A 23,949-nucleotide genomic window follows, 5' to 3' on the forward strand; every position below is an offset into this window, starting at 1 on the left:
TGCTCTAGAAGGCTTTCCCACCACAAAGACAGGGCACATGGAATTTTTATTCTGAAGCTGGAGCTCCGCAGCCTCCTGAAGACCCAAGTCGTGTTGCCCCCATGCAATTCTGTATAGCTGTTGGCCCCTTTCCAGAGTCCTTGCCACTGCCAAGGGCATGTCTGGACTCAGTTACAGTTTCTATTATACACTTGGGCCCTGGCCAGGCACTTGAGCAAAAGAAGTGTCATCTAGTCTCCAGTTCCTGGTCAGTATCCAGCACCCACCCCCGAAGAAGTACCTCTCTAATGCAAATGAGTCTCCCCCTTTTCTAAGGCCCTTGGACTATCTGTACCACTCCTCACCCAACTCCTCAAAGAACGTCCTCTCACCTCGGCTCAGCGTAGCCCCACTCTCCTGGTAGTCCTGGATCTCTAGATCTTTCATGTGAAGCAATGTTGCCAGCTCCCTCACTTGGCACTGCAACGCCAGACTCATGCCCATCAGAGGACGAATCAAATGTTGGGAAACCTTACATTGAAGAGATATCAATTAGCCAACAGATACACACAAAGTACTCCCTAAGACTATATAAGGTACTAGAAAAAAATACTGAAAATCAAATGCTTTCACAGGAGTTGAGTTTCATAGGCCAGCAACCCATTTCCATGAATGTAAACACAATATTAATAGTTAAGTAAGTATACAAAAGAGGTTCAAGGACTGTCTTTGTGACATACATTAAAGGATGGGTAGAATAAAGGAGAATACTTATGAACAGATAACCTAGAGTTATGATATAAAGAGAAGGATGTGATACAGTTGATAAGAGGTAAGTGTGGACTCAACTCTCAGCAAAAATTGAGAGACAAAAGCAGAAGATCCAGGTAACCTTCAAGAAGGTAGGTGCAGCTAAAACAGAGTATGCTAACTGGAGTGTAATAGAAGACAAATATCAATAGAAAGTCAAGACCTTAGAAAGTCAAATTAGAGCCAGACACTAATTATGAACCACTTCAGGGCTGATGATAGCCCAGAATGAGGCCAGAGTTTCAGTCTGTTCCCACAAATGCAGCAGTCTAAGGTCAAGGTTGCAATAGAAGCAAGCCAGTCACCCAGAGACCAGCCTAGGAAGGAATAAACCACCTATCCACACAGCATGCTCTTAACAAGAGGTAAGGAGGGTGCAAACATAGCCGCACTGTAGTGCATCTAGGGTGATGCTCTCATACGATAACGCACAGTTCTATGGAATAACCACTCCATTCAGCTAAACAAGGTGTTTGTTAGCCTGTCCAAAAAAAAAAAAAAAAAAGCTAAAATCGATAAAATTGTGGCTAAGGAATATTATGAGAGTTCCTTTCCCTTCCTCCAAGGAGATGAACTAAAGGATGCACTGAGACAAAATGCCCTAGATCAGAGGTCTTTTTTGGTAAGGGCCAGAAAGTCAGTATTTTCAGCCCTGTGGTCCATACGGTCCCTGTCACAATACTCAACTCTGCTGTTGCAGCAGGAAAGCAACCATAGACAATGTGTAATAAATGAGAGTGGCTGGGTTCCAGCATAACTTTACAAAAATAGGCAGCAAGCCAGATGTGGCCTACTGGCCACAGTATGCCAACCCCTACCCTAGATCTAGAAAGGAGAACTTTTAGACAAGATAAGCCCACACCAGCTTGAAGTGAGGAAAAGGTACTAAAGTGTCCCATAAGATGTGCAAGCCAGATTCCTCTGAATCAGGATCAGGAGTCAGGACTCTTCAGACTTTTGTGTTTTCACTTCCATTAAGTTTCTAGTAAAACTTATTACTAAAGACTTCAAGTGTCTTGTGGTTCAAACTGAGAGGAAAAGATTTCCTTCTCTAAAGACAGATTAGAAGAGAAGACAGTGCGTACGTGCTGGGGTCGGGAGAGGTTAGGGGGTAGTGGCAGCAGCTTTTGTACCAGCACCAGGATCCAAGAAATGCAGGAGTAACAGTGCAGAGTGGAGGGCCAGCAATCAAATCCAGCTATAGATACCTGTCACTTCTTCCTGTCATACAGCACATTCCAACGCAGTACTGTCTCCCAGCTCTGTCCTTAGCATAAACTTAAACCTCCAGGAAGTACTGTTAAGAACGTGGCAGAAGCTCTGTTTTGGGAAATTTTAGCTGCTCTAGACTCAATCCTCTTTTCTAGGAATTGTTTTAAGTGTGGTCCTCTTCAAGCAAGATCGGGGGGGGGGGGGAATAAGGCAAATACTTTTATGAAAGCAAGTCAATGTTCAGTGGGTTGAACTGAAAATAATGCCACTGCTAACCAAGCAGCATCCCCATCCATCTGGTGGCAGCACTCAAATAACAGAAACTCCTGAAGTTAAGAACAAACCTCCCTCTGGGGGAGCCACCTTCATAGCAATTCCTTTGAGTAGTATTAAATACAACTACGTGAAACATGATGAGAAACAGGTTTTAATTAATATCATGTCTAATTAAATATGGTAATGCCATACCAGGCACCTGAAATTATTGATACAACTCCAATGTCCATATAGCATTAAAAAAAAAGCTTCTTATCATTAAATATTTCAACTTCTTAAATAATTTCATAGGATTGGGTTACACACTATGAATCATTGGAGTAAAATTCATTCCAAAGTTAGCTGAAGGCTAACTTAGATCAATTAATTAGAATAAGGCGTAGTGGCTGAAGTAAGGGATTTCAAAGCAAATCCACAGACACTGCAAGTAAAAATCTTGGAAGTGCTTTAGGAGAACAGAGACACTCCCTCTCCTTCATTTACACGCAGCAACATCTGAAAAGATGCAGTTCAATAAGTCAGTTCAACAAATACCTACTGGGTGCTGAATATGTGCTCTGACCCTGTGAGGCCTCTGCCCTCACAGAGCTCACAACACTTAAGGAAGTCAGGAAGTGTGGTGAATATAGAAGCAGGAGTCGCCAATCTGCTCCAGAGGAAAAGCTATTTATAATTTTGTCTTCAGATTTCCCATAGAAATGTTCACAAGTCCTTGGCAGAAGAGCAGGATGGCAGTTATTAATCCCAAGATGAATCATATCATGTTTGGATATAATGAAAAGAGTAACAGACTGGGAATGAGGAGATTTAGACTCCATCCCTGGCTCTGATAGCACCTAGATGTGAAAATGGCTTGACCCCCAGTACTCTCATGGTCCTTGTCTTTTTTTAAAAGAAAAATTATAGAGTTGGAATATTTGCTCTCACGGGTCCACTATAACTCTAAGGTAAAGTAATATTACACATGTTCTCTTATTGAATCCTCATAGCTCCATAGTCAGGCTATGATTAGTATCTCTGCTTTACAGATGAAGAAACTGAGTCTCACAAAAATTCAGTAACTTATCCGAGGTGATACAAGTATTCAAAGTAGTGGAGCTGAGTTACAAATGCAGGTCTGCTGGTTCCAAGGCCTGTGCTCTTTCCACCACAAAAAAACAAAAACACCTTTGGATGTGACTACTAGGAATCATAAAATGACCCAAAAGGTGACAAATTTGAAGATCAAATTATGGAATATTAAGAATTACATTAGGGAAAAAAAAGATAACAATAACAACAACCAAAACAAATTACAGTAGATACTAGAAAGAGTAGACAGTGGGAAGGAGGAAGAGGTGATGAAGAGCAGTTGCCCAGAGGTGGAAATGGGCTCAGTATTAGAAAGCAGAGAACTGAATATCCTGCAGAGACATAAAAACTATTGAATTATTAACATGAATATGCCATGTGGTAGAGGGTGTGGGGAAACAGGCACTCTCCTACTCTCCTACACAACTAGGAGGAGTTACGCTGCATAATCTCTCTGGAAGACAATATGACATTATGTTAGCCAGATTAAGATGCAAATATTCCTTGATTCAGCTATTCCACTTCTAGGAATTACTCACACATTTACACATAGAAAAAGTAAATACAAGGATATTCACTATATATAACAACCAAAGAAAAGAATCAACTTAAGTGTTTACTATCAGTAGATCAATTAAATACACATTGATATAGTCATTAATCAACATGCTATTTGCCATTAAAAAATATGAAGGTAGGTCTTCTAAATGTATTGCTATGAATGACTTCTAAGTTGTATAATTAAGTGAAAAAAGGTAGTAAACATGTAAACAGCATGCTGCCACTTGTGAAAATACATACACATACCCAGGTATGTATTTAATTGTATAAGTATATTCATACATATATACATACACAAACATATATAACTTTTCTTAAAAATTCACAAGGTGACAGCAGTAGTTGCTTTAGAGAAGGAAAATGGGGGCTGGAAAGGGAGTAGAAAGAACACCTATTTCTTCACTGCATACCCTTAAATGCTATTTGAAGTGTTTGCCTTTTGCATGAGTTACTCATTCAAAAAGAATTAAATAAAAACTATGACAAGAATGAGTAACAAAAATTATGACTGTGTGACCTCACAGACACACACACAACCTTGAAATAGTATCCACCTACATCCTTGCCAGTGTCCACTGGCTCTAACTTTTTCCCTATAAAGCTTCCTCAGGTACAGGGGTTTCCCTGGGATGGCGTTCTTCTTCTTTTAATAATATAATTTTAATAGTACAACTATTAAGCAATTGTTCAATGCTAAATTCTCCCACAAGCAACCAAGATTCAGTCTCCTCCAAGTACTTGCCTCTGTTTTAACTGCAGCTCCCCAATTAAAGGAATTTGCCTAGAATAGCCAGGTTTTTATTTACATATTACTTTCAATCATAACATCATTATATGCGTTCTTTACTGTATTCGTTTAAAGAAAAAACTAGAGCCCATCAGCTTCCAAAGAGAACTGCATCTCCAAGCTCACTCTTCTGAATTTCCAGGGCTGTGTGGTACAAAATGAGACTAGCTATTGCTAGGGCTTCCCCAAGGCCTCCCAGATGTTTTGGTGCCAGAATAAGCATTATTGAGGGAACGGTGCCCCCTGGTGTTACTCAGAAAAAGTTACAGGGGTTTTAAACAAAGTAGATAAATACTACCTAGAGCAAGATGGACTTTCACAGAAAGTTCAATTAAAGTCAACAAACGTGATGACTGTTATCTGCTAAGCACTATTGATGGGCCTTAGAAATTCAGAGGTGAATGAGCAGTAATTCTCCGAACACTCAAGTCTAGCTTTACTGGATCAAAAATACCAGATCAAAAATAAACACCAGAGAACCAGTTTGAAAACCAGTTTGTCAAAACGCACTTTGTCCCATCCACCCTACTGATGCCAAAGCATCACACCACCTGTGGGAGAATAAAGAAGAGAGATGGAAAACGATGCCTACTTGTCCTCAGATCTCTCTGCTGATAAACCTACACCCTTAGACCTCCTGGCCAAGACCCTGTCCTCTAAGAATAAAACAAGCTCTATTTATACAGAAGGGTAGAAGGGACCAGCAACAGTTAATTCCACAAGCTAGTTCTTCACGCTCAACTAACTAATCTCTAATAAAAACTCTTGGGGCCTAGAAAGCTACAAGTGAGCAGAGGACATTATCCTCTGAGACCCTGGAAATGGGTTCTTGAATCAGACCTATCCAGGAGTCAAATTCCAGCTCACTCATTTATAAACTGGATGACTTTGAACAAATTATCTTCAATCTCAGTTTCCTACTCTGAAAAATGGGGATAATAATACCTACCTTGGGATAAGTTGGGAGGATTAAATGACAAGATAATGTTCAGAAAGGTACCTAACACTGGTATATACCCTACCCTACTACCAGAGTGATGTTGATAAATTACAAATCAGATCACATTAAACCCCTGCTTAAAGTTTTTCAATGAGTCCCTGTTGTTTTGGGTATAAAATCCAAACTCAATAGAATCCTTCAAGGTCTGGACACTGTCTACCTCATTTCTCATGATTCCCTGAGGTCATGAAGTTCCCCATTTGCCCCACACTTACACATTTCCTCACCTCTCAAAATGCATTCTTCACTAGAATGACCTCTTTATTTTCTCCTAATTAGTTCCTACACATCTTCAAAACTCAGCTCAGAAACTATCTCTTCAAAAAGGTTTTTCAGATCCTCAATCATCCTGGGCTTATCTCAAAAATGTACCATATTTTATGCTGTTTCCTGTCTGTCTGCCTTCTCATTAGATTATGAACTCCAGGAATAGGCTATATTGTTTTAGATCTGGACACCCAACAATTAGCCCATAGAAGATGTTTAATAAATGTTGAATAAGTAAGGTAATGAATAAAGATACTCAACAAAGCATGCAGAACCAAACTCTGCTCCTTTTGCAAGGAAAGAATTGTACCAATCAAGAATCCCTTTTGCCTCTGTCTGATCAAGGAAGCTTTTCTAATTGGAGAAGAATTTCAAATGGAATTTACAAAAAAAAAAAAAAAAAAGAACACCAAAAGTTCCATTTGAGAAGCTTGGAGAAGGGGAAGCAGCCAACACCCCTTCCCCACCCTGTATTCTAATTGCACTTACCAGGGAAGGGCTAGCTAGGATGCAGTGGAAATTCCAATAGAATGGGAGACCAGAGAGCTCACTCCGCACCCGTAGGGTCAGTGCCTCTGCCACACGCTCACAGGAGAATGTAGCTTTGCCAGGACAAGCAGTGTCCTTCAACAATGGGCGAAGCAGATCATCCAAATGACAGAGAAAAGCCGCAGGTGGGGCAGTCAGGCGCTTGTTCAGTTCCTAAAAAGACAGCAGGGGTTGTACAGAGTGACAGTGCTAAAAGGAAACTGACTCCCTCATAAGTGACAGCAAAGGGAAACTCTGGTTAACATGAAGACAGCAGGCAGGAGGAGAAGGGAAGGGAAGATAAAAACATCAGAACAAGAAAAAAGAAAACAAAAAGAAGAGAGATCAACTGGCCTACTTCGCAATTCTGCCTTCTGCTGTATGCAGTACAGAAACTAACACACACACACACACACACACGGAAAGATGCCAGGACTATAGGTAAAAGTGCAGAACATAAAATCAATGGGAATTGACCTTTCTTGGCAACCTACAGGCTAACAAGCTGGTTGACGTTAACATCCCCTAACCTTCACTAGAAAAGAAATGATGTCCTCTGCCACCCACAGCAGTACTTCTCTTCACACTTACCTTGGCTCGCTGGCTGACCACACTAGTGTCCACCTGTTCGTGCCACACCTGTTGAAGATCTGAAACCAGCAAGGCATAGCCCTGCTTGGTGATACAAGCCTTGGCCAAGAGGGAGTTCTCAGCAAGCTGTAGCCATGCCCACGGCTGCATCAGCAGGCCTTGCTCCAGTTCCTCCATCTGCAGGAGAATCTTAATTTAGCAAAGTGCCCCCAGGGTACTGTAGGCCTGGGGGAACACCACCCAGACAGTTCTATATCAAATAAGTCTTGTGAAAATCCTCCCTAATAAGACAGAAGGCATAGATTTACATTCTATCTCCTCTCTCCCCACTCCACTTTGCCCCCTCACTCCCCCCGCCCCCTGCCAACAAGCTGAGCATCAACCTGACTACCTCTTGGCCACTAAAAATCTATTTATAATTTTGAGGGGTTTTCCCCCTCTATTAAATTCCTAGAGGACATAAAATTTCTGCTTCTTCTATAGCATTTAAGCCTCAGCATATTGGGAACAGTGTTCTTGTTTTCTAATAATATAACAACGTGGAAACCTAAACCATTCTTGTTGCATCTTTATCACATTCCTAATAAATATGTCAATGCTATCCTTTCCTAGAACTTCTGGAAGAGGAGGAATAGTTTTTGCTTTATAAAACATCATAAGTCATAAGTGCCATGGGCAGGAAATTCAAATTATTTGATCATTATCTAAAAACAAAACTCTGGAAGTTCTCAGAATTTTAAAATATATATATTTCCTATATATATATTTTCTTTGCAGCAGCCTCAAAAGCTTGTGTTTGGAGGATGGTATCTCAGTCATACTTGCCACTTGCTGTTCCCACTGGGAAGAGGCCATCCTGGAATGCTTAAACTAGTCTTCACCGGACCAGAGTTCCACATTGCCAAAGGTCACAAACCGCAAGTCGTCAAGCCCTTCTCTCCCCTACAGGCACTCCACGGTGTGCACTCTAAGAGTCACCAAAATTGGGTTGATTATCCTAGCTTGTACTTCGGAAAGCCTGGAAGCTCAGGATCCTCAAACTGTACGGTGTTTCACTTTGTGGGCAGGGGAGGAGTTTAAAATGTGGCCAGCACATAGGCTGCACATTGGCAGCGCATCGGAGGAATTCAGCACAAGACCTGGCGTTAGCTGCTCCCACCACGCACGTCCTGTTCTGAGGCCTCTGTATCTCACGTTTTTCTTTTTTCTTCAAGGACGCCTTTAATCTTGACATTAACCAGATTCACCCATTTATTATTCTTGAATGAAGGGAGGGGAAGCGCCGAGGGCCAATAGCGGAATGGGGTTGCCTAAAACCGGTCTGCACCGTCCCGCCCCTTAGCCGTGAGCCTCCCCGCACAGCTCCTCCGCCATCCTGCAGGGGGTAACAAGGCCTCAGCGACCATCCTGGCTGGGCCATGCCCCGCCTCTCTGGGAGAGGACGAACCCTCGTTATGTTTACCACAGACCCACCCCAGGAGTCCCGCCTGGCGTCCAGTTCCCATTCGCCCTCGCTACAAAGGCTTTCGCCGTCCGTATTTTCATTTTTATAGCACAGGCTGCACGACGCGCGGTATGGGACTCCTCAAGGAGCAACAAAGCCGACAACCGGCTGCCTGGTCGCACCCAGCGGAGCGCCTCACAAACCCCGCCTCGCGGCCCGGAGGCGGGCTGCGCACGCGCGGTCCCAAAGCCCCGCCCACCCCTCAAGGCCTGCCCCAGAATCCCCGCCGCGCGCGGGACCCTTTCGGGAGGAAGCTGCGGGGAAGACTAGGTCGTGCGAGGGCCAGCCGTCAGAGTCCGAGCAGCTCCTCGCCGCCCGGCCCCGGCCCTGATTCGAGCTCCACCCCACCTACCGTGAGCGGCCGCGAGAGCTCTCACCTTCCCGGCAGCAGGCTGGCCCGCCCGCGCCAATCGAAAGGCCTAGAGTAGTGGCATTCCCCCACACCGCGGGGGCGGGATCTTGGGACACTGGGGCGGAGCCTAGGCCTCACATGGGCAGGGCATCTGGGCCCTCGGAGCTGGTTACCAGACCGCTGAGAGGTGGAGGTCCTCCGTGGCCAAGAAAGCAAAAAGAGAGGCTGGAAGACCCCCAGTAGAAAGGTGGAGGGATAGTGGCACTCCTTAGAGTCGCGCTGGCAGAGTAGAAAGAACGCTAGATGGGGTGCAGGAGAGGGGCCCCGGATTTCAACTTGTTGATAAATTTAAAGTCACTTCCTTACCTGTCCAACCTCTTTATTGTTTTGTTTTGTTAAATAAAACGAGGGGGTTGAATTTCTCTAGATAATCTCTTGGGTCCTCACCAGCCCTTGATTTGTTTAAAGAGATGAGTCTCCCAGGCATAAATCCCATGGTCTGACCTCATCTTTACCTCTCCTGTCTGATTTCTCCCTCCATCCACTCCCCATACTTATGCTCCATCACCACAGAGAAGCTTGAAATCCTTCAACTCATCTTGGGCTTTGTACAATTTATGATTTTGCTGGAGCTGGATATCTGAGCCTGAAAAATTCTCCCCCTCCATGTTCCACAACCAAAATTCCTTTTGTTAAGGCCAGCCTCAGTGCTGCTTCTGTGTAAAGGCTTTCCCACTATCCCCAATCAGAATTCATTGTTTCTTCTGTTTGTTCCCAAAGCATTGTTTTCATCTTTATTGCAGACTGCCTTCTGCTTTGGATTTTAGTTAGTAATTACATATCTTTTTAAACCATAAGTGCTTTGAGAGGATAGGGACCCTGTTTTATACATATCTGTATTTCTAGGACCTTGCACATGGGAGGCACTCAATAATTACCAGTTAAGTGAATGCTGGGGTTCAAGTATAGCTAGTTCACAGGCATGTCACTCATTTGTTCATGGCCCACTAAACCACAGACCCTGCTCTGGAACAGTTAGGCCTAATTAAGAGAAGGAAAAGCAAACACATCTATTGGGAAATGAGACTTCAGGTGGGCCCATGTGAGACATACACATGCCCTGTTCCTAGGAGAAAGTAGAGCCTGGTAGCTGACTTTCCAGTAAGCCAGGAGATAGGTCTAAACTAACCAGGGTAGAAGTAGGAGTCCTGCTAATTACTGGGACCTAAGTTCTTCTCTGCTAGACTTGGCACTGCTCTTCAAAGCCAGGCAGCAAGTCAGCTGTCTCTCCTGGCTCAGAGGACCCTCCTTCCTCATTCCCAGAGTTTTCTGGCAGTGGGCAGAGGCAACGGAGGGGCTGGGGGATGCAGGGACACAGGTTTTGAATGGGGAAAGGAAGCTCATACTCTTGATCAGCCTTCTTCCTGGACTTCTGAGGCACCTGAGCCTCTTGGGCAGTGAAAGGGGATGGCAGCCCTTGACTTAGGCCTCGTTCAAGCCATGTGCCTGCAAAAGAGAGAATGGTCAGGCCACTGCCCAACCCAGGGAGTGATGACTTCCTGGCCACTCCCCAGTCTGCTGGAGCCTGGCCTCAACTTACCAGGAATGGTGTTCTCTAGTAGAAAGCCTAAGAGTCCAGCCAGGAAGATGGATTCTGTGAGCAGTGAGCGCAGTAACACATCCAAGGGGCTCCAGCCTACAGGGGGTTGGGGTCAGGCAGGAGGAGAACTCTGATCCTATGCAAAATCAAGTGGTCTTATACTTCCAACCTAAACCTAAGTCTTGGATTAAGGACAAATCTTTCTGAATTGTCCCACCTGCCCCCGTTTTGTCCCTCTGCTGAGCATCCCCTTCCCAAATTCTTCCCACAGAATCCCTATCTGCTGAGCATCCACATGCCCTCCAGATAAGCTTTGATAGTTACAGGCTCCCTGTCTCTGGAAAGTTTGGAATTAAAAGCCCCAACTTTTTTTCCCCTACTTCTTACCTTTCGTACTCTAGCTTGGGTTCCTCAACCTCAGTACTACTGACATTTTGGACCAGATAATTTTCTGTGTGAGGGGGGCTGTCCTGTGCATTGTAGGATGTTTGGCAGCATCTTTCTACCCACTAAATGCATGTAACAATCACTTCTCCCCTGTTTAGAACAGTCAAAAAAGTCTCCAGACATTGCCGAATGTTCTCTTGGGGGCAAAACCATCCTCAGTTAAGAACCACTGCTATTTACTAAGCTGAGCTAACAAACTAAGTTATTTGCTGCTCCCAGGACATACCGTATAACTTCCTACTTCTCTGTCTTTGTTTATGAGGTTCCTCCACCAGGAATGACCTTCTTATCAAATATATCTAAATCTTACCATCGTTCAAGACCAGCTAAATGTTACTTTCTCCATGAATTTACCAGGATCATCTCCAACAGAAGCCATCTCTCTCACCACTGAGCACCATGGCTCTTTATCTGAACCTTTCCAGTTACGTTTCTACACATCTCATCTCTTTTACTAGATACTGTAACATCTAGAGGCATTTTTGTATCCCAAGGGACTAGCACGGTGTTCAATAAATATTTGCTAAACAAATGGATGGACTATTTACAGTCAAGCCCAGAGAAGGGTGTGGGGCCTGGAGTCCAGAGAGCCTCAAGCCTTGAACCCTTGCTTTCCTGCTGCTGAGCAACTCCTCTTTCCCTCCCTCCTCCTCCCACCTGTGCTCAGTAGGACTGGAGCTTCCCGAAACCATCTTGGTAGCAGCAGGGCCATGAAGATGGAGAAACCGACAATGAAGACATTCCGCCCAGAGTCAATGTCAGCCACGTGGAAGCTGGAGAATCCAGTGGACAGAACCACGGCATGGGTCACCCCCAGCACCCCACCTGTCTCACACAGAAGTAATCAAAGAGTTGGGAGAGACTGGGCAGCACAGCAGAGAGTATTGCAGGGCAGGGCAGGATATGATGGACAGAGACCACTGAAAAGCTTGTTTCTGATTCTGCCAGGAGCCCAGAAGCCAGTCAAGAGGCCAGGATGTAGCTGAAAAATGAGGGCAGCTGACACACACTCATATCCATATATTAGGGAGGCTATTCAGAAAGAAAATGGTACCAACTACAAGCAACAAGTTGGGCCATGCTGTGGGGTACTGGTTCAAGACCAGTCCTGCTGATACATCTACTCACCAACCACAGGCAGCGGGATGGTGGTGAGGAGCTGAGCCAGCCTCGGGGAGAGCCCAAACCCCACACAGAGCAGCCCCACCAAGTGGGCCACTCGCCGAGATCCAGCCTATGTGAAGAAGAGACACCAGAAAATACAGCCACCTCCTCAACTGTTCAGGGTTTTCACCTGGCCAACTCCTCATCATTCGGATCCCAACTCACATGTCACCCTCCCAAGAAGCATCCTTGAGCACTCTACCTAAAGGGGGTCTCCCTTATTCAACTATTATCCCACTCCCTCTGCTCTGTTTACTTTTTTTCTTTTTTTTTTAATTCCAGGCTGCACTCCCTGGGTGCACTGCAGCAATGGCCAGTCGCAACGGGAGGACAAGGCAGAGGTGTCACAGAACCCTGAAGGCCATCCCTACCACCGGTACTGGCAAGCTGCTTTCTTTTCTTAATAGCACTTATCACTCTTGGAAATTATCTTTTATACTTTTCTTCTTACATTGTCTGCCTCTCTCTATTGAAGTCCCCAAGAGAGCAGGGATTTCATCTAATTTGTTTCTCTCTAGAACCTCAGCCCTGGTACAGTGCCTGAGGCACAGAAGGAGCTCCGTAGAGATTCAGTGCCTTCCTCATACTCCTAGCCCCTTACCACTTCTAGGCACCTCCCTCAATGAGATCATTGACGTGAGGTGTCTGGCAGAGTGCTGGGCACAGCTGACCATCAGTCATCTGAGTTCCATTCCCTCTCCTGCACCTGCAGCTCCCACACCCACACCCCCACATACCTGGAGAAGACTCACTGTGCCCACGTTGGGGAAGCTGGATGCAGTGCCCATGGGGCTCCCCAAAAGCCCAGCCAGCACACTGCCCAGACCCTCCAGGCTCAGGCCTCGGCTACAGGCATGCGGAGGTGGAGAAGCCAAATGAAGCAGCCGGCCACACAGGGCATAGCAGCCCAGGGAGCTGGTGGAGGCCGCCAAGGCCATGGAGATTCCTGCCGCCAGAGCCCTGGGTGTTAGCAAGGGCCAGTCCCACTCAGCTGGGAAGGGAAAAAGAGCTGCCTTGGAGCCAGACTCATGTCTGGAAGATCCTCCTGTCTCTAACAGCCTATGACACAAGAATCCTAGAGGCCCATTGTCTTTGAAGATAATGTCTTGGGAAAAAAACCATCAAACTCAGGTTAAAGACCCATCCATTTACTGTGGTCTACTAGGTCCTCTTTGGTCTGACCCTTACCTCTCTCTCTAGCCTCATGTCCTACCTCCCTCTGCATTGCTTCCTTCACTCCAGATACACTGGCCTTGTTTCAGGCCCTTGTACTTGCTGGGCTGCTGGCTACCATAGGGCCTTCGCATATGCTGTTCCCTCCACCTAGCATGCTCTTCTCTCTTGCCTTTACCCAGTTAGCTCCTACTCATCTCTCACATCTCAGCTCAGTGATCACTTCCTCAAGATGCCTTTCCTGACCTCCTTGATAAAGTCAGATTCCGCATTATAAACTTTCATCACACAGATTATAAGCTTCATGAGGGCAGGTACTGTGTCATTTTTATCACTGTAACCCCTATCATGTGTCTAGCACACAGTCAGCACTCAACAGACCATTATTAAATTTATGAATGAGCAAATTTCATATACAATTTTCATATATAAATTTCATGTACAAAAGCAACCTTTATACATAAGTCACCAATGCAAATATCTGTTGGGACAGCTAACAAAAATGTGTAAATTGGGTAACGAATATAGACCCAAAGCAGTGGGCTTACAGATGTCTCAACGCTAAATATCACATATGTGGTGAGGGGTGGCATTGCCCCCCTGGACTGGCAATTTCTCCGCTCTGTGTGTTTTGAGAAAATCCAGGGTTCAACTCACAAATGAAATTCATTAAATCTTGAATTCAAAGAAATAGACACCTTTGAGTAAGAGGATGGAGGGCTAGGAGAAAACCTACCCGGGTGAGGCAGCCAAAACCATGGTGCCTCAATGGGGGCAGACAGCTCCAGGGGGATGATGCTGAGACCCAGAAGGGCAGAGACAATCCACACACAGGCCACTGGGATCAGCACCTGAGGGGCAAGACTGAGAGGGAAAAGAGCCCCTCCCCCAGAACCTTCCAAGCCAGCCTGGGAGGAGTGGTCAGAAGCTAAAAGGTAAGGTGCCGAGTGAGCGTCCATGCCAGCCCTTCTAACCTCAACTGCCCCTGCAGAGACCCCCACATACCGAGAGGAGCCTGAAGGCAGGGATGCGAGTGTGGGTTGAAGAGGTTGAAGCTGGCCTCCAGGAACCTGGGGGTAACGGGCAGGAGCCCAGGTGCTGAGAACAGACCACCATGAGCAGGATAAGCCTAGGAGAGGGAAGGTGCTTTAGCAGCAAGAGGAAGCAGGAAGCCTGAGTGGGGAAATGGAGGTGGGAGTGGCAGAATACAATAAAAGGGGGTCCCAGAGAAGAAAGCCTCTCAGAGAGGGGGAAGGAGGGCATCTTGGGGGTCAGCAGGATACAGTGTGAAAGTCAGGGTGACCAAATGAATCCAGCAAAAGTCTGGATTCCAAATCCACAAAGTGTTGTCCCTGCTCAGACCACTGCTGAATCTGGTAGAGCCGGCAGCCCTGCCCTCCCCCAACCCCGCGGCTCCCGCACACCCCACCCATCACCACCCTACGACTCTCAGGACTTACGTACAGCAATGCCAGGCCCCAGTGAGCAGAGCAGAACAGGGCCACCTCCCTGTGGGCAGACAGCCCTGCCACAACCAGGCTGGGGGCCAGCACCAGGGGCCCACAGTAGGAGAACAAGTGGCCAGGACCCCCCAACAGCCCCAGCGTGCCCTGCAGCAGCCCAGATATCACCACGGCCCCGGACACCTGGTGGAGTAGAGAAGAGGACAAAGAGGACAAAGAGAAAACATTTGGCTCCATCGAGTTGACCTCAGCCTGGACTTCTTAACTAATCCCAGAAGGGGTTCCTTCCCCAGCTCCTTCCCCCAGAACATCCCAGTCCCTGAAAAATGGAAACAAGAGCCTCCCCCAATCCCGGCACCACTTTTAGCCCCCACCCCTAGGCACTCACCTCTCGGAGAGAAGTGTTCCAGGGCTCCAGGCCATGACAGCCAGGCCCCCTACATGGGCGCAGCACAAGGGAGGCTGGGAGAAGTTGGAATGGAGAGGAGAGAGGTAAAGGGGGTGGAGACCGATTGCTCTACAGTTCTAGCTGTTGCATGGCACAGCTCCAACTCCCCACAGTGCCTAACACCCATAATTGCCCAATCTCTACATCCACTTACACCTGTGTGCTCAGTGTAGCACCCAACCCCACCCTCACCCTATGCCCTTTATCTGTGCTCACAGTTTCCAGGTGTCTGGATGGCCAGAGGTCGCTTCTGGCTGGTCAGCACCAGAGCAGGGATAAGAAACTCTAAGGATGGAGCCTGGACAAGAGGCAGCCTGTAGGAACAGCAGCCCCGGCAGGTCTGGAAACATGTAACATCCAAAAAGACTCCCCAAGCTTCTCCTACCACCTGGGACCCTGCCAAGCCTGTGCTTCCTCTCCACAGAGTTCCCCTCACCTGCTGCCCATCCAAGTTTGCAGGGCAGTAGACATGCCACATGAAAAGAGGCTGGAGGCCAGGAGCTGAGCAGGGGAGTAAGAGAGTCGTCCTGGAGGGAGATTTCGAAGCAGGAGCAGGTGGGAGGCACAGAGCAGAGAAGTCAGGACCAAGATATGCTGCAGGTGGAGGGATGGGGAGGCAAGGTCTTCAGAAATAGGCAGAAATACCCATTTCCAGAGGATTTCTCATGCCACACCTATTCTCTCCAAACACCCCCTTAAGCCAGCACCAACTCCTTCACCTCCACCTCCTACCTGCAGAGCCAGAAGACAGCTGAGGCCCCAGGGACGAGGCTCACACAGAGAGGCCCGAGAGTGAGAGGAGGAGTTTTGGAGAGCAGGCTGCTGAGGCAGGGGAACCAGGGTACCGTGAGAGCCAAGGGATCTGAGTTGTGTGGCGTGGTGGGGTGATCGGCTCATGCTGCCCTGCCTTTTGTCTTGTCTTGGCTGCCCTGGGCCAGAGTTAAGTAGTGAGAGTAAGAGGTCAGAGTTTGAGTGAAGTTAGCTGCCTAGAGTAGGGAGGGGCCAGGGGTGTCAACGAAGCGGAACAAAGGAAGGGACAAGGGATTTAGGGTAGGACACGGCCTTTCACCTTTGCCCAGCTCTTGTGCAAATTCCATCACCCATTAACTGGGGATCCAAGCTCTGGACCCCTCCCCCCCAAGAATGTCCATCTACATCCCCTGTTCTGGGACAGGAGCAGTGGGACAGAAGCCACTAAAATAGCCTGGGGAGATTTTACACACTATATGCCCTCCTCACTACTGCCATTTGGAACCATCACCATTACATCATGGTTTTCAACCATTTTAGGGTCACCCCCCTGGTCAACCTCAAAAGGAAATATCCCTACATCATGTATGCCAACAGTGACCACAACGCCATATAAAGTCCTCACTGTGGTATAAAGGAGAAAAAAAGAAATCTGTAATAACACTGCAATATAAAGGAAAAACAAGACATTTATAATAATTTTTTTCCAAGTGTAATTATTAATTTATTACATATTCTATTGAATACTGACAGTTTTTATAATACTCATTGAAAAATATAGATAGATCACTCAGTACTTTTTGAAGAAGTCATAGTATCCTTAAAACCAGAGTAGACAGAGTTATACATTTTTTTGGTAAAGAAAATGTTTTACTTAAAGTGTTAAATCCCATCACCAGAATGAATTTGAGTTTTGCATTAGTTGGTGTTCATTACAGGACTAATCTGCCTTTTTTTTTTCAACTGGAATTCCCTTTACTTTTAAAACATACTATGTACAGTGCAGCAGTGATCACCGGAATAGTTCTACTTACATGACTAAGCCACAAAGTTGAGGTGCAGACATATGAAAATTAAAAAAAAAATACACCAACTTTAAAAATAAATACTGCATAATGACAAGTATGTACAAATATTCCATACAGTCATGTCCTTCTTATATGAAAGCTTGGGCCCAGCTAAACCAGAAGATAATGAAGTAGCCCAGTGCCCACCCCCATATGTAGCATCACCATGGATGTGCTAACTACAATACTAACTGATGTTAGTGCTTTCCTGATGACACATGTGCTGCCATTGGTAACCTGATGTTCCAAAATAGTGAACAAGTTTTCTTGGTAAAGTGATGAAAAAAGCAAAATATAGTTTTAATTTACACAGAGGTGCATTCCTGGCAAACTCTTTTTCCAAACGTGCAAAAATTATTCTGTGTTCACGTGTAAAAAGTTGGATAGTTCTAGGCTCAGATAAATATAAATAGGCTTTCCATATACGTAATGTCCATCTGATTATTCAAAAGTTGTCTTGGGAATTCTTCATAAAAGAGGGGTTCCTGAGCAATTCAGGATGTGTGGCATCCTGCGCAGGCAAACTAAATGTCAGTAAGTCCCACCCCTTCAAATCAAAAATGCCCTATAAATTTCCAAAATACCCGCTAGGGGGCAGTACCACCCCTGCTGTGGGTCACAGTAGGTGGTTCCAAATACCCACAGTCCAGCTAGCTGCTCAGTTTTCCTTCTTCCAATGATAACCCAATCTCGGTACTCTCTTTAGCAACACTGACTGGAACCATGTGTCAGACCAGAAAGGAAGTCAGGATAGAGATAAGGTGTCCTTGGGCTTGCCCTCAAGGAGCTCATGGGGCTCTGCTGGATTCTTGGCTTGGCCTCTGTCCATGAGATGTGCTTCAGGATCCACAAAGATGGTGCTCACTCAGAACTTCCTACAGACAGGGCTACCGATGGTCATGCGACAGTCACCACCGCACCCAAGCTGAGCAGCGCTAGGAGCAGGGTCAAGGGTGCTGCGAGCAGGGATGAAGAGGCAGTTTGAAATGGGAACCTATGACCATCAAACAACAGGGACATTCTGGAATGGGGCTCAGAGAGAATGAGTTGCAAGATGATGGTGCCAGGAAGTAGGGAGGCTGAGAAGGCAGATATGGGGGAAAGCTCTTCGAGGGTTGCCGCAGAAGGAAGAGTCCAGGCCATGCAACTGAAACTGTTTATTGAAACCTTAGTTCTACAAAAGCATGAAAACCCCAGATACAAAGAGGTGGCCAGAGAAGCCTGTGAAGAGAACACCAGGAGAGGAACAGGAAGAGAGGGAAGCTCAGGAGCAGGGGACTAAGAAGAGAAGGTTGGAAGACAAGACGGCAAACCCTCAGCCTTGAGGTCCCAGTAGCCCCTGGCTCCTCTAGACTTCGTCCCAGAGACAGGTGTGGAGAGGGTTTCCCACCTCACCCTGCCTTCCCTCAGCAGCTCCCACCTTGGCCCTATCAGTCCCTGCCTCTCTTGCCTCAGGGACATCACACAGACCCTGGTCAAAATTTCCTCTCTCCCTTGCCCCATCCTAGGAAACTCAAAAGCAAAAGTCTAGAAGAGACCAGGGGTGACAGAGAGATGGGGGTCTCTCCCCTGCCCACCTGTGACATGCCCCAGTCAGCAAGCTGAAACCTTCCCTGGCACCATCACTGCTCTGGCCAAGCAGCTGACCACGGAGGTCTAGGAGAGCAAATGACCTTCAGTCCCTCTGCCCTATGACCCTCTTAAGCTCCATCACCCAGGAGGACAGGGGACCAGCCAAGGACCCAGATCAAGCTCTGCTCCTCCAGGTTCTCAGGGACTCCCAAATCCTCTTACTGTGTTCCTCAGAACCCTACCTAGCCGGGGAAAATGAAAGACTTGAGGCGGGCCAGTTCCATGATGCTGAAAAGGGAACACTGCTGGGGCTGTGGGAGCAGAGGGGGCATTGGGCTCCAAGGCCAGGGTGGAGCCAGGCCATGGGAGTGGTACCATGGGCTGGGGGGCCCGGTGGGGACAGTATGGTTGAGGTGGTGGCAGGCACGGCAGGCTGGGGAGTCTTTCTGGAGCTTCTGGCAAAGGGGGCAGTTATGGAGAAGAGTGGGAGGTGCAGGAGGATCTGGGGGAGGCAATGGCTGGGGAGTCAGTGAAGCCAGAAGACTTCCCCAGAGTGAGTGCAGCCCTACGTCGCCTTCCAGGCAGCTGGAGATGTTAGCAGGAGATGGCAGGCACTGTGGCACAGGAGAAGGTATGCAGGGTTCCAAAAGGCACCTGGTGGCTAGTCCAAGGTCTGGGGGGCCAGGTGGGGGACTGCAGGACAGCCCCAAGGACTGGTGTATTACAGCCATCGATGCCACAGCCAGGGCCACACTGCTCACATATGCCATAGCTAACAGGCAGGACAGCTGCAGGAGAGGGGGTAAGATAGGTCAGAGCTAAATCCCTTTCCCCCAAACCTACTCCTGTCTTTAACACACCCACCCCTTATCTCTGAACACTTGTGTTCAAGTTAGAGTTCTTTGTCACTAACTACTCGCAAACCCCATCTCCTGAGCCTTTCTGCATTTGTTTTCCATCATCCCATCCCACACACCAGCCAGCTCAAGCCCCCGATCCTTCCTGACTCCTCCTCACCTTTGCCAGCTGCTGGCAGAGGGATCCCAGGGCCAGCTGCCAGGCGGGCTGCTCCAGCAGCACACACAGGTCTGTGTAGGTGTACCAGCCCCGCCGCCGCCCCTGCTGCTCAGCCACGCTGTGAGAAGGGGACGAAAGATAGAGAGGGTCTGCAGTTCTCCCATAGCTGGCCCACTGGCACCCCTCTTTCCCCTCAGGACCCACCAGGAAACACTGGGCAACTTGTTAAATGTACAGATTCCTAGGCTACCTGTTGATCCAGAAGCTGAGGGTGAGACCAAGATCTGTCTTTCAAATGAACTTCTCCCACCCCTCCGGAGGTGATTACAAAGAGGGCAGCAGACAGGTTTGGGAACTACTACCTTGGGTGATCCTCTTTCCTGTCTTCTCTCTCCCCCCAGTTACACAGACCCTCATCTCCATCTAGCTCGTATGGCTTAGGCCTCAGCTCTCAAATCCCTTGAGCCCCTCTTCCTAAGTCCTAGAACCTACCAGCTCTCCAGCCAGCTCAGCACCTCAAAGATCTCCCGAGGGTCAGTGTAGAGACGCCAATCCTGTGGGCAGGAAGAGTAGGGAACCAAACCAGGCTGGATACGAGCCACGGCCAGCTAATAACCAGAGCCACGGTAGCAACTACAACCACTACTGTGGGTAACACTTACTAACCATGTGCCAGACACTGTTCCAAAAGCTTTTATGTACTAACTTAGTTAGTCACTGCATATCTGGTTTCACATTGTATCCTCCATTAAGGATAAGGGGAAAAAATAATCCTAGGAATGGTCTGTGCCTATAGGGAGCTCAGAATCTAAGCACAGAGAAAGTTTGGTAACAAATAATCAGAGCCCAGTAAGATAAGCTCTGACTCAGAGTGTACCCTGTCCGGCCTGGAGGAATGGGTAGGGGTGGAGAATTCTCCATTTCTGACCTCACCATGCCAGGAACTTCCAAAAGCTGTGCTTAGTCCAGAAAGGCTAGAAAGAAAGACACTAACAAGGAAAGACACAAGGAGAACAAGGAGAAAGAGAAATGAAGAGACAACAGTAGGTTGGGAGAGAACAGACAAAAGATGAAAGGAACATAAAGATGGGCCAGGGCAACAGAGCAAGAGAGAGAACAGCTACTCACCATGGCATTCAGGAAGCCCCTCTCCAGGGCATTGAGAGTGGGCACGGCCACACCCCCAGCAGCTCCCCATTCATCGTTGAAGACTTCCTCCTCCTCCCCTTCATCATAGAGGTACTTACTGGCCACCATCTGCAAAGGAGTCAGAGGTGGTATCAGTAGAGCTCACATTTGGCTCCTGGCTCAACAGGGAGATGGAGGGAAGGGGGCATCTTACCATGGAGATCAGGAACAAGTCAGAGGATGATACGTGCTGTAGGTAGTCTGGGTTTCGATGCCGGAGCCGCTCAATGTACACCAGAGCTAGCATCATAGCACATGGGGAGATGCATGCCTCCCTGGGTAGCAGAAAAAATCAGTAATTAAACCCAAGGGTCTGTCAGCTCTTATAACTCTTATGATGCTCATCCCTGTACCTTTACAACTTCTCTTTAAAGATAACCATTCCCCTCTCTCTAAGGCCCAAACACTCTCATTCTGTCTCCCTCAACTGCAGGCTCACCGGGACACATGGGCTACATATTTCTTCTGGAGCCGACGAATAGGACTGGGGGCTGCCTTCTGGAGCAGTTCTACAGCAATGTCTGCAGGGGGGCAGAAGGAAAGCAGAGTGAGTAAACAACTTCCTCACAGTAGCCCCCACTGCTATCAGCAGAAGACCCAGATCTACATTATCTGAGTGGGGTCTTGGGGACAGAATCACAGTAACAAAATAGAGATCAAATTCTCCCACGCTGAAACAAAAAGCCCGTTCCAAGTTCGAATTTTAAGCAGGAAGTCTTATTTTCCTGTCACCTGAAATTGTCTAGATTTGTTCTCCACTCTATTTCATTTGAAAAGATAAACAAATACCTTGTTTATATGGGAAACAGATGATGGATATCCTTGGGAAGTTAAGTTTCTGGTATACAGATCAAGCGTAATAGAGATTAATAAGACAACAATGTTTCCTACTCATTTAGGTTCATTTAAAAAAAGTGAAATACAAACACAGTCCTTACACCGGTACCAATGCACTAGCTATGAAGAAACAGTGTAACTCATAGGGTACACTTAGACACATTTTGGTGACAGCTGACAATCCCATTTTCAGGCTTCTCACTTGCTCAGCCGCACAACACTAACCTGCCACAGGGCTGGAGAGTTCCTCCAGGCTACAGTCAGCTTCCCAGTCCCAGCCATAGTAGAGTCTCCTTCGGATCCGGGCACTCAACTTCTGGTGTCCTGGGAGGAACTGAAACAGAGCAGGAGGGTAATGGAGGGTGAAGGGCAGGGAAGAGTATGATGGAGATCAAGGCTCCGGGCTAGAAGAGGGGTGTGGGGGCGGCAGGCCTGCCTCACTGATAGTAAGGCCCGTGCCCCACCCAGCCCTGCATTCTCTGAGTTGTTTGCTAATGGCAGTCAGTCCACAGGGGGACGAACTGTCCTCCACTGAGGACTCCCCGGGAGAGGTTCTCCGAGAAGGGCGCTGGTTGGCCACCCCTAACCCCATTCCTGTATCCCGCGGCTCTCCCTCGGGGCCCAAGCAGCCAGGGCCTCGAGTAGGCACGGCTCCTGCAGATACAGCCTGGTTCCCCGGCAAAGCCATCAGGCGAGCTCACAGCCCCACTCGGGCCCTGAGGGGAGTTCCCGGGGTCCCAGTTCCTAGAGCGGGGAGGCCGGGGAGGGGGCGGACCGCGCTCTCACTGTGAAGTCCTGAAAGCCGGTGAGGGAGAAAGTGCCCTCTTCGTCCAGCAGGAGCCCAGCCAGGTCCATCGCGCAGCCAGCCGCCACCCTACGAAGGGGTAAGAGAAGGGAACGAGTTGTAAGGGGGCCGCGGAGCCGTCCCTAACCGCCTGTCCACCTGCCCGCTGGCCTTCCTCGCGCGGGCCGCCGCCCTCGCCGGCGTAGCCCCCCTCCACTCGCCCCAGCGCTGGCAGGCGGGGCCCGGGCAGGCGGGAGCCTCTTCCTGTTCCGCCCCGGGCGGGGCTCTGGGCTCCGGGCGTGGAGCTCCAGGGTCCGGCCGCTCACCTCACGGAGTAGAGGAGACCCGGCTGCAGGACGCGTTCGGTGTCTTTACCGCGCAGCGCGTCTGTCCCGCGTTTACAAGCAGCGGGGGTGTCGCTGGCGAGTCAGCGCCCAGCACTTCCTGCTGCCCGCTGGGCCAAGCCACGGGTCCCAACCGCCAAGAAGAAGCTGGGCTAGAATTCCTGGTTGCACTGAGCCCGGGCAAGTCACATCGCTGAGCCCTAGCGTGCCCTCATCTGAGAAATCGGGACTGTTCCTAGGGCACCGTGGCACACTGAGGATGAACGAGATCGGCTGGCCTTTTCGTACCGATATAGATGTTAATGTAAATAAACATAGACGCGGGACAGCGAGTTGCTCCCAATCTTTTTTTTTTTTTAAGAGGAGACATATACACACAGTAACGTAGATAAAAAGCTTCGGAAAGAGTACACAAGAAACTTAACAGTGGTGAATTATGTAGAAGGTGGCAGGGACACTTACTTTTTACTGTATAGCCTCCTTTTGGTATAGCTTGTACTTTTGGACCTAATTACGTATTTTGTGGGGTTACTGCAGCGATTAAATGATCTCAAGGGAATATAAGGCGCTTGTTAACGTTGGTAAATCTCAATAAATGGTGTTAACATGTACCCCAAAGAATAAACAGCACCTAAACGGGGTTTTATTTTTAAACTCACTCCCACACCCCACTCTCTTGCTTGGGCATGGGATTAGAAGGCATTCTGAGTGTAGGTGGAAGAATTTACATAAAGATATGGGAAGGAAACTTTTCGGAGCAGGTGAAGTAGTTTTTGAGTCTGTCGAGTCACGCGCTGGTGTTTGTTTATTCGCTAAGAGGAGGGACCTGGAAGGACCAGTACGTCAAGAATTGAGTAATGGGACGGCCGCCGCCCTTCCAGAGTAGAAGCAAATCCTCCGGGGGATTCTGGGCATCTGGGAGCCCATTTCCTGCCCCTTCGGGCCGCATCACAACAGAAATACCGGGCCAGGACCAGCCTCCCTAACCGCCCTGCCTACCTAGGGAGAAGAAAACCGGCTAGGGTGGGGAATCGCAGGGCTACAGTCCTGTCAGGAAAAAGCAAGCACCGCCCAGCACAGCCAAAACACGCACCTGCGTTGGAGCAGGATCACTACCAGCCGCCTGCGCGCAGGCGCGGGCCGCCCTATCCCGGCGG

The 23,949-nt window shown here is 48.1% G+C and overlaps 3 protein-coding genes across 16 annotated transcripts in view; all 3 read right to left on the reverse strand.

Moving 5' to 3' along the window:
* The window catches only part of NHEJ1 (non-homologous end joining factor 1), a 75,842-nt gene extending 66,265 nt beyond the window's left edge, over window positions 1-9,577 (reverse strand). The window contains exons 1-4 of one of the 5 annotated variants that reach the window (XM_010948796.3): window positions 8,964-9,577; window positions 7,083-7,259; window positions 6,453-6,665; window positions 372-510 (exon numbers count right to left, since the gene is read on the reverse strand). In XM_010948796.3, the coding sequence (XP_010947098.1) occupies window positions 372-510; window positions 6,453-6,665; window positions 7,083-7,259 (529 nt within the window). In that variant the 5' untranslated portion in view covers window positions 8,964-9,577. Of the gene's footprint in view, window positions 1-371; window positions 511-6,452; window positions 6,666-7,082; window positions 7,260-7,903; window positions 8,760-8,938 lie in introns of those variants that run through there. The other 4 variants (XM_010948794.3, XM_010948793.3, XM_010948792.3 and 1 more) reach the window with 4 other exon arrangements.
* Window positions 9,578-9,718: 141 nt separating this feature from the next.
* Window positions 9,719-18,043, reverse strand: SLC23A3 (solute carrier family 23 member 3). Of its 9 annotated transcripts, none has more exons than XM_010948797.3 (12): window positions 15,966-18,043; window positions 15,670-15,827; window positions 15,450-15,547; window positions 15,174-15,247; window positions 14,787-14,968; window positions 14,328-14,451; window positions 14,059-14,173; window positions 12,887-13,140; window positions 12,114-12,219; window positions 11,643-11,810; window positions 10,539-10,634; window positions 9,719-10,444 (listed from the first exon to the last, which is right to left on the reverse strand). In XM_010948797.3, the coding sequence occupies exons 1-12, from the start codon at window positions 16,128-16,130 to the stop codon at window positions 10,179-10,181; spliced, it is 1,806 nt and encodes a 601-aa protein (XP_010947099.1). In that variant the 5' UTR covers window positions 16,131-18,043; the 3' UTR covers window positions 9,719-10,178. The 9 variants fall into 9 exon arrangements, 8 of the variants coding, with proteins under 8 accessions (XP_010947099.1, XP_010947100.1, XP_045368023.1 ...); XM_010948798.3 differs by having other exon boundaries at window positions 14,328-14,420; window positions 14,783-14,968; XM_045512067.2 differs by having other exon boundaries at window positions 14,059-14,420.
* A 149-nt stretch (window positions 18,044-18,192) lies between these two features.
* On the reverse strand, window positions 18,193-23,827 carry CNPPD1 (cyclin Pas1/PHO80 domain containing 1). Of its 2 annotated transcripts, XM_074364338.1 has the most exons (9): window positions 22,775-23,827; window positions 22,451-22,538; window positions 21,890-21,998; window positions 21,267-21,348; window positions 20,982-21,102; window positions 20,768-20,896; window positions 20,132-20,193; window positions 19,640-19,757; window positions 18,193-19,410 (listed from the first exon to the last, which is right to left on the reverse strand). In XM_074364338.1, the coding sequence occupies exons 2-9, from the start codon at window positions 22,517-22,519 to the stop codon at window positions 18,865-18,867; spliced, it is 1,236 nt and encodes a 411-aa protein (XP_074220439.1). In that variant the 5' UTR covers window positions 22,520-22,538; window positions 22,775-23,827; the 3' UTR covers window positions 18,193-18,864. The 2 variants fall into 2 exon arrangements, with proteins under 2 accessions (XP_074220439.1, XP_010947103.1); XM_010948801.3 differs by lacking the exon at window positions 22,775-23,827 and having other exon boundaries at window positions 22,451-22,700.
* Window positions 23,828-23,949: the final 122 nt, after the last annotated feature.

The sequence above is a fragment of the Camelus bactrianus genome, chromosome 5 (genome assembly GCF_048773025.1).
Source record: "Camelus bactrianus isolate YW-2024 breed Bactrian camel chromosome 5, ASM4877302v1, whole genome shotgun sequence".
Lineage (NCBI taxonomy): Eukaryota > Metazoa > Chordata > Mammalia > Artiodactyla > Camelidae > Camelus > Camelus bactrianus.

What these genes read in the sequence shown, in the direction of transcription:
- SLC23A3 (XM_045512067.2), bottom strand. Translation starts at nt 16,130, where the DNA reads ATGAGCCGATCACCCCACCACGCCACACAACTCAGATCCCTTGGCTCT. An exon ending in GCTGTCTTCTGGCTCTGCAG is followed by an intron (nt 15,828 to 15,965) that starts GTAGGAGGTGGA and finishes CTCCACCTGCAG; the next exon opens with CATATCTTGGTCCTGACTTC. An exon ending in GCACAGTGAGTCTTCTCCAG is followed by an intron (nt 12,220 to 12,886) that starts GTATGTGGGGGT and finishes TTCTTCACATAG; the next exon opens with GCTGGATCTCGGCGAGTGGC.
- CNPPD1 (XM_074364338.1), bottom strand. Translation starts at nt 22,519, where the DNA reads ATGGACCTGGCTGGGCTCCTGCTGGACGAAGAGGGCACTTTCTCCCTC. An exon ending in ACTTGTTCCTGATCTCCATG is followed by an intron (nt 20,897 to 20,981) that starts GTAAGATGCCCC and finishes ACTCCTTTGCAG; the next exon opens with ATGGTGGCCAGTAAGTACCT. An exon ending in GGGGCTTCCTGAATGCCATG is followed by an intron (nt 20,194 to 20,767) that starts GTGAGTAGCTGT and finishes TCCTGCCCACAG; the next exon opens with GATTGGCGTCTCTACACTGA.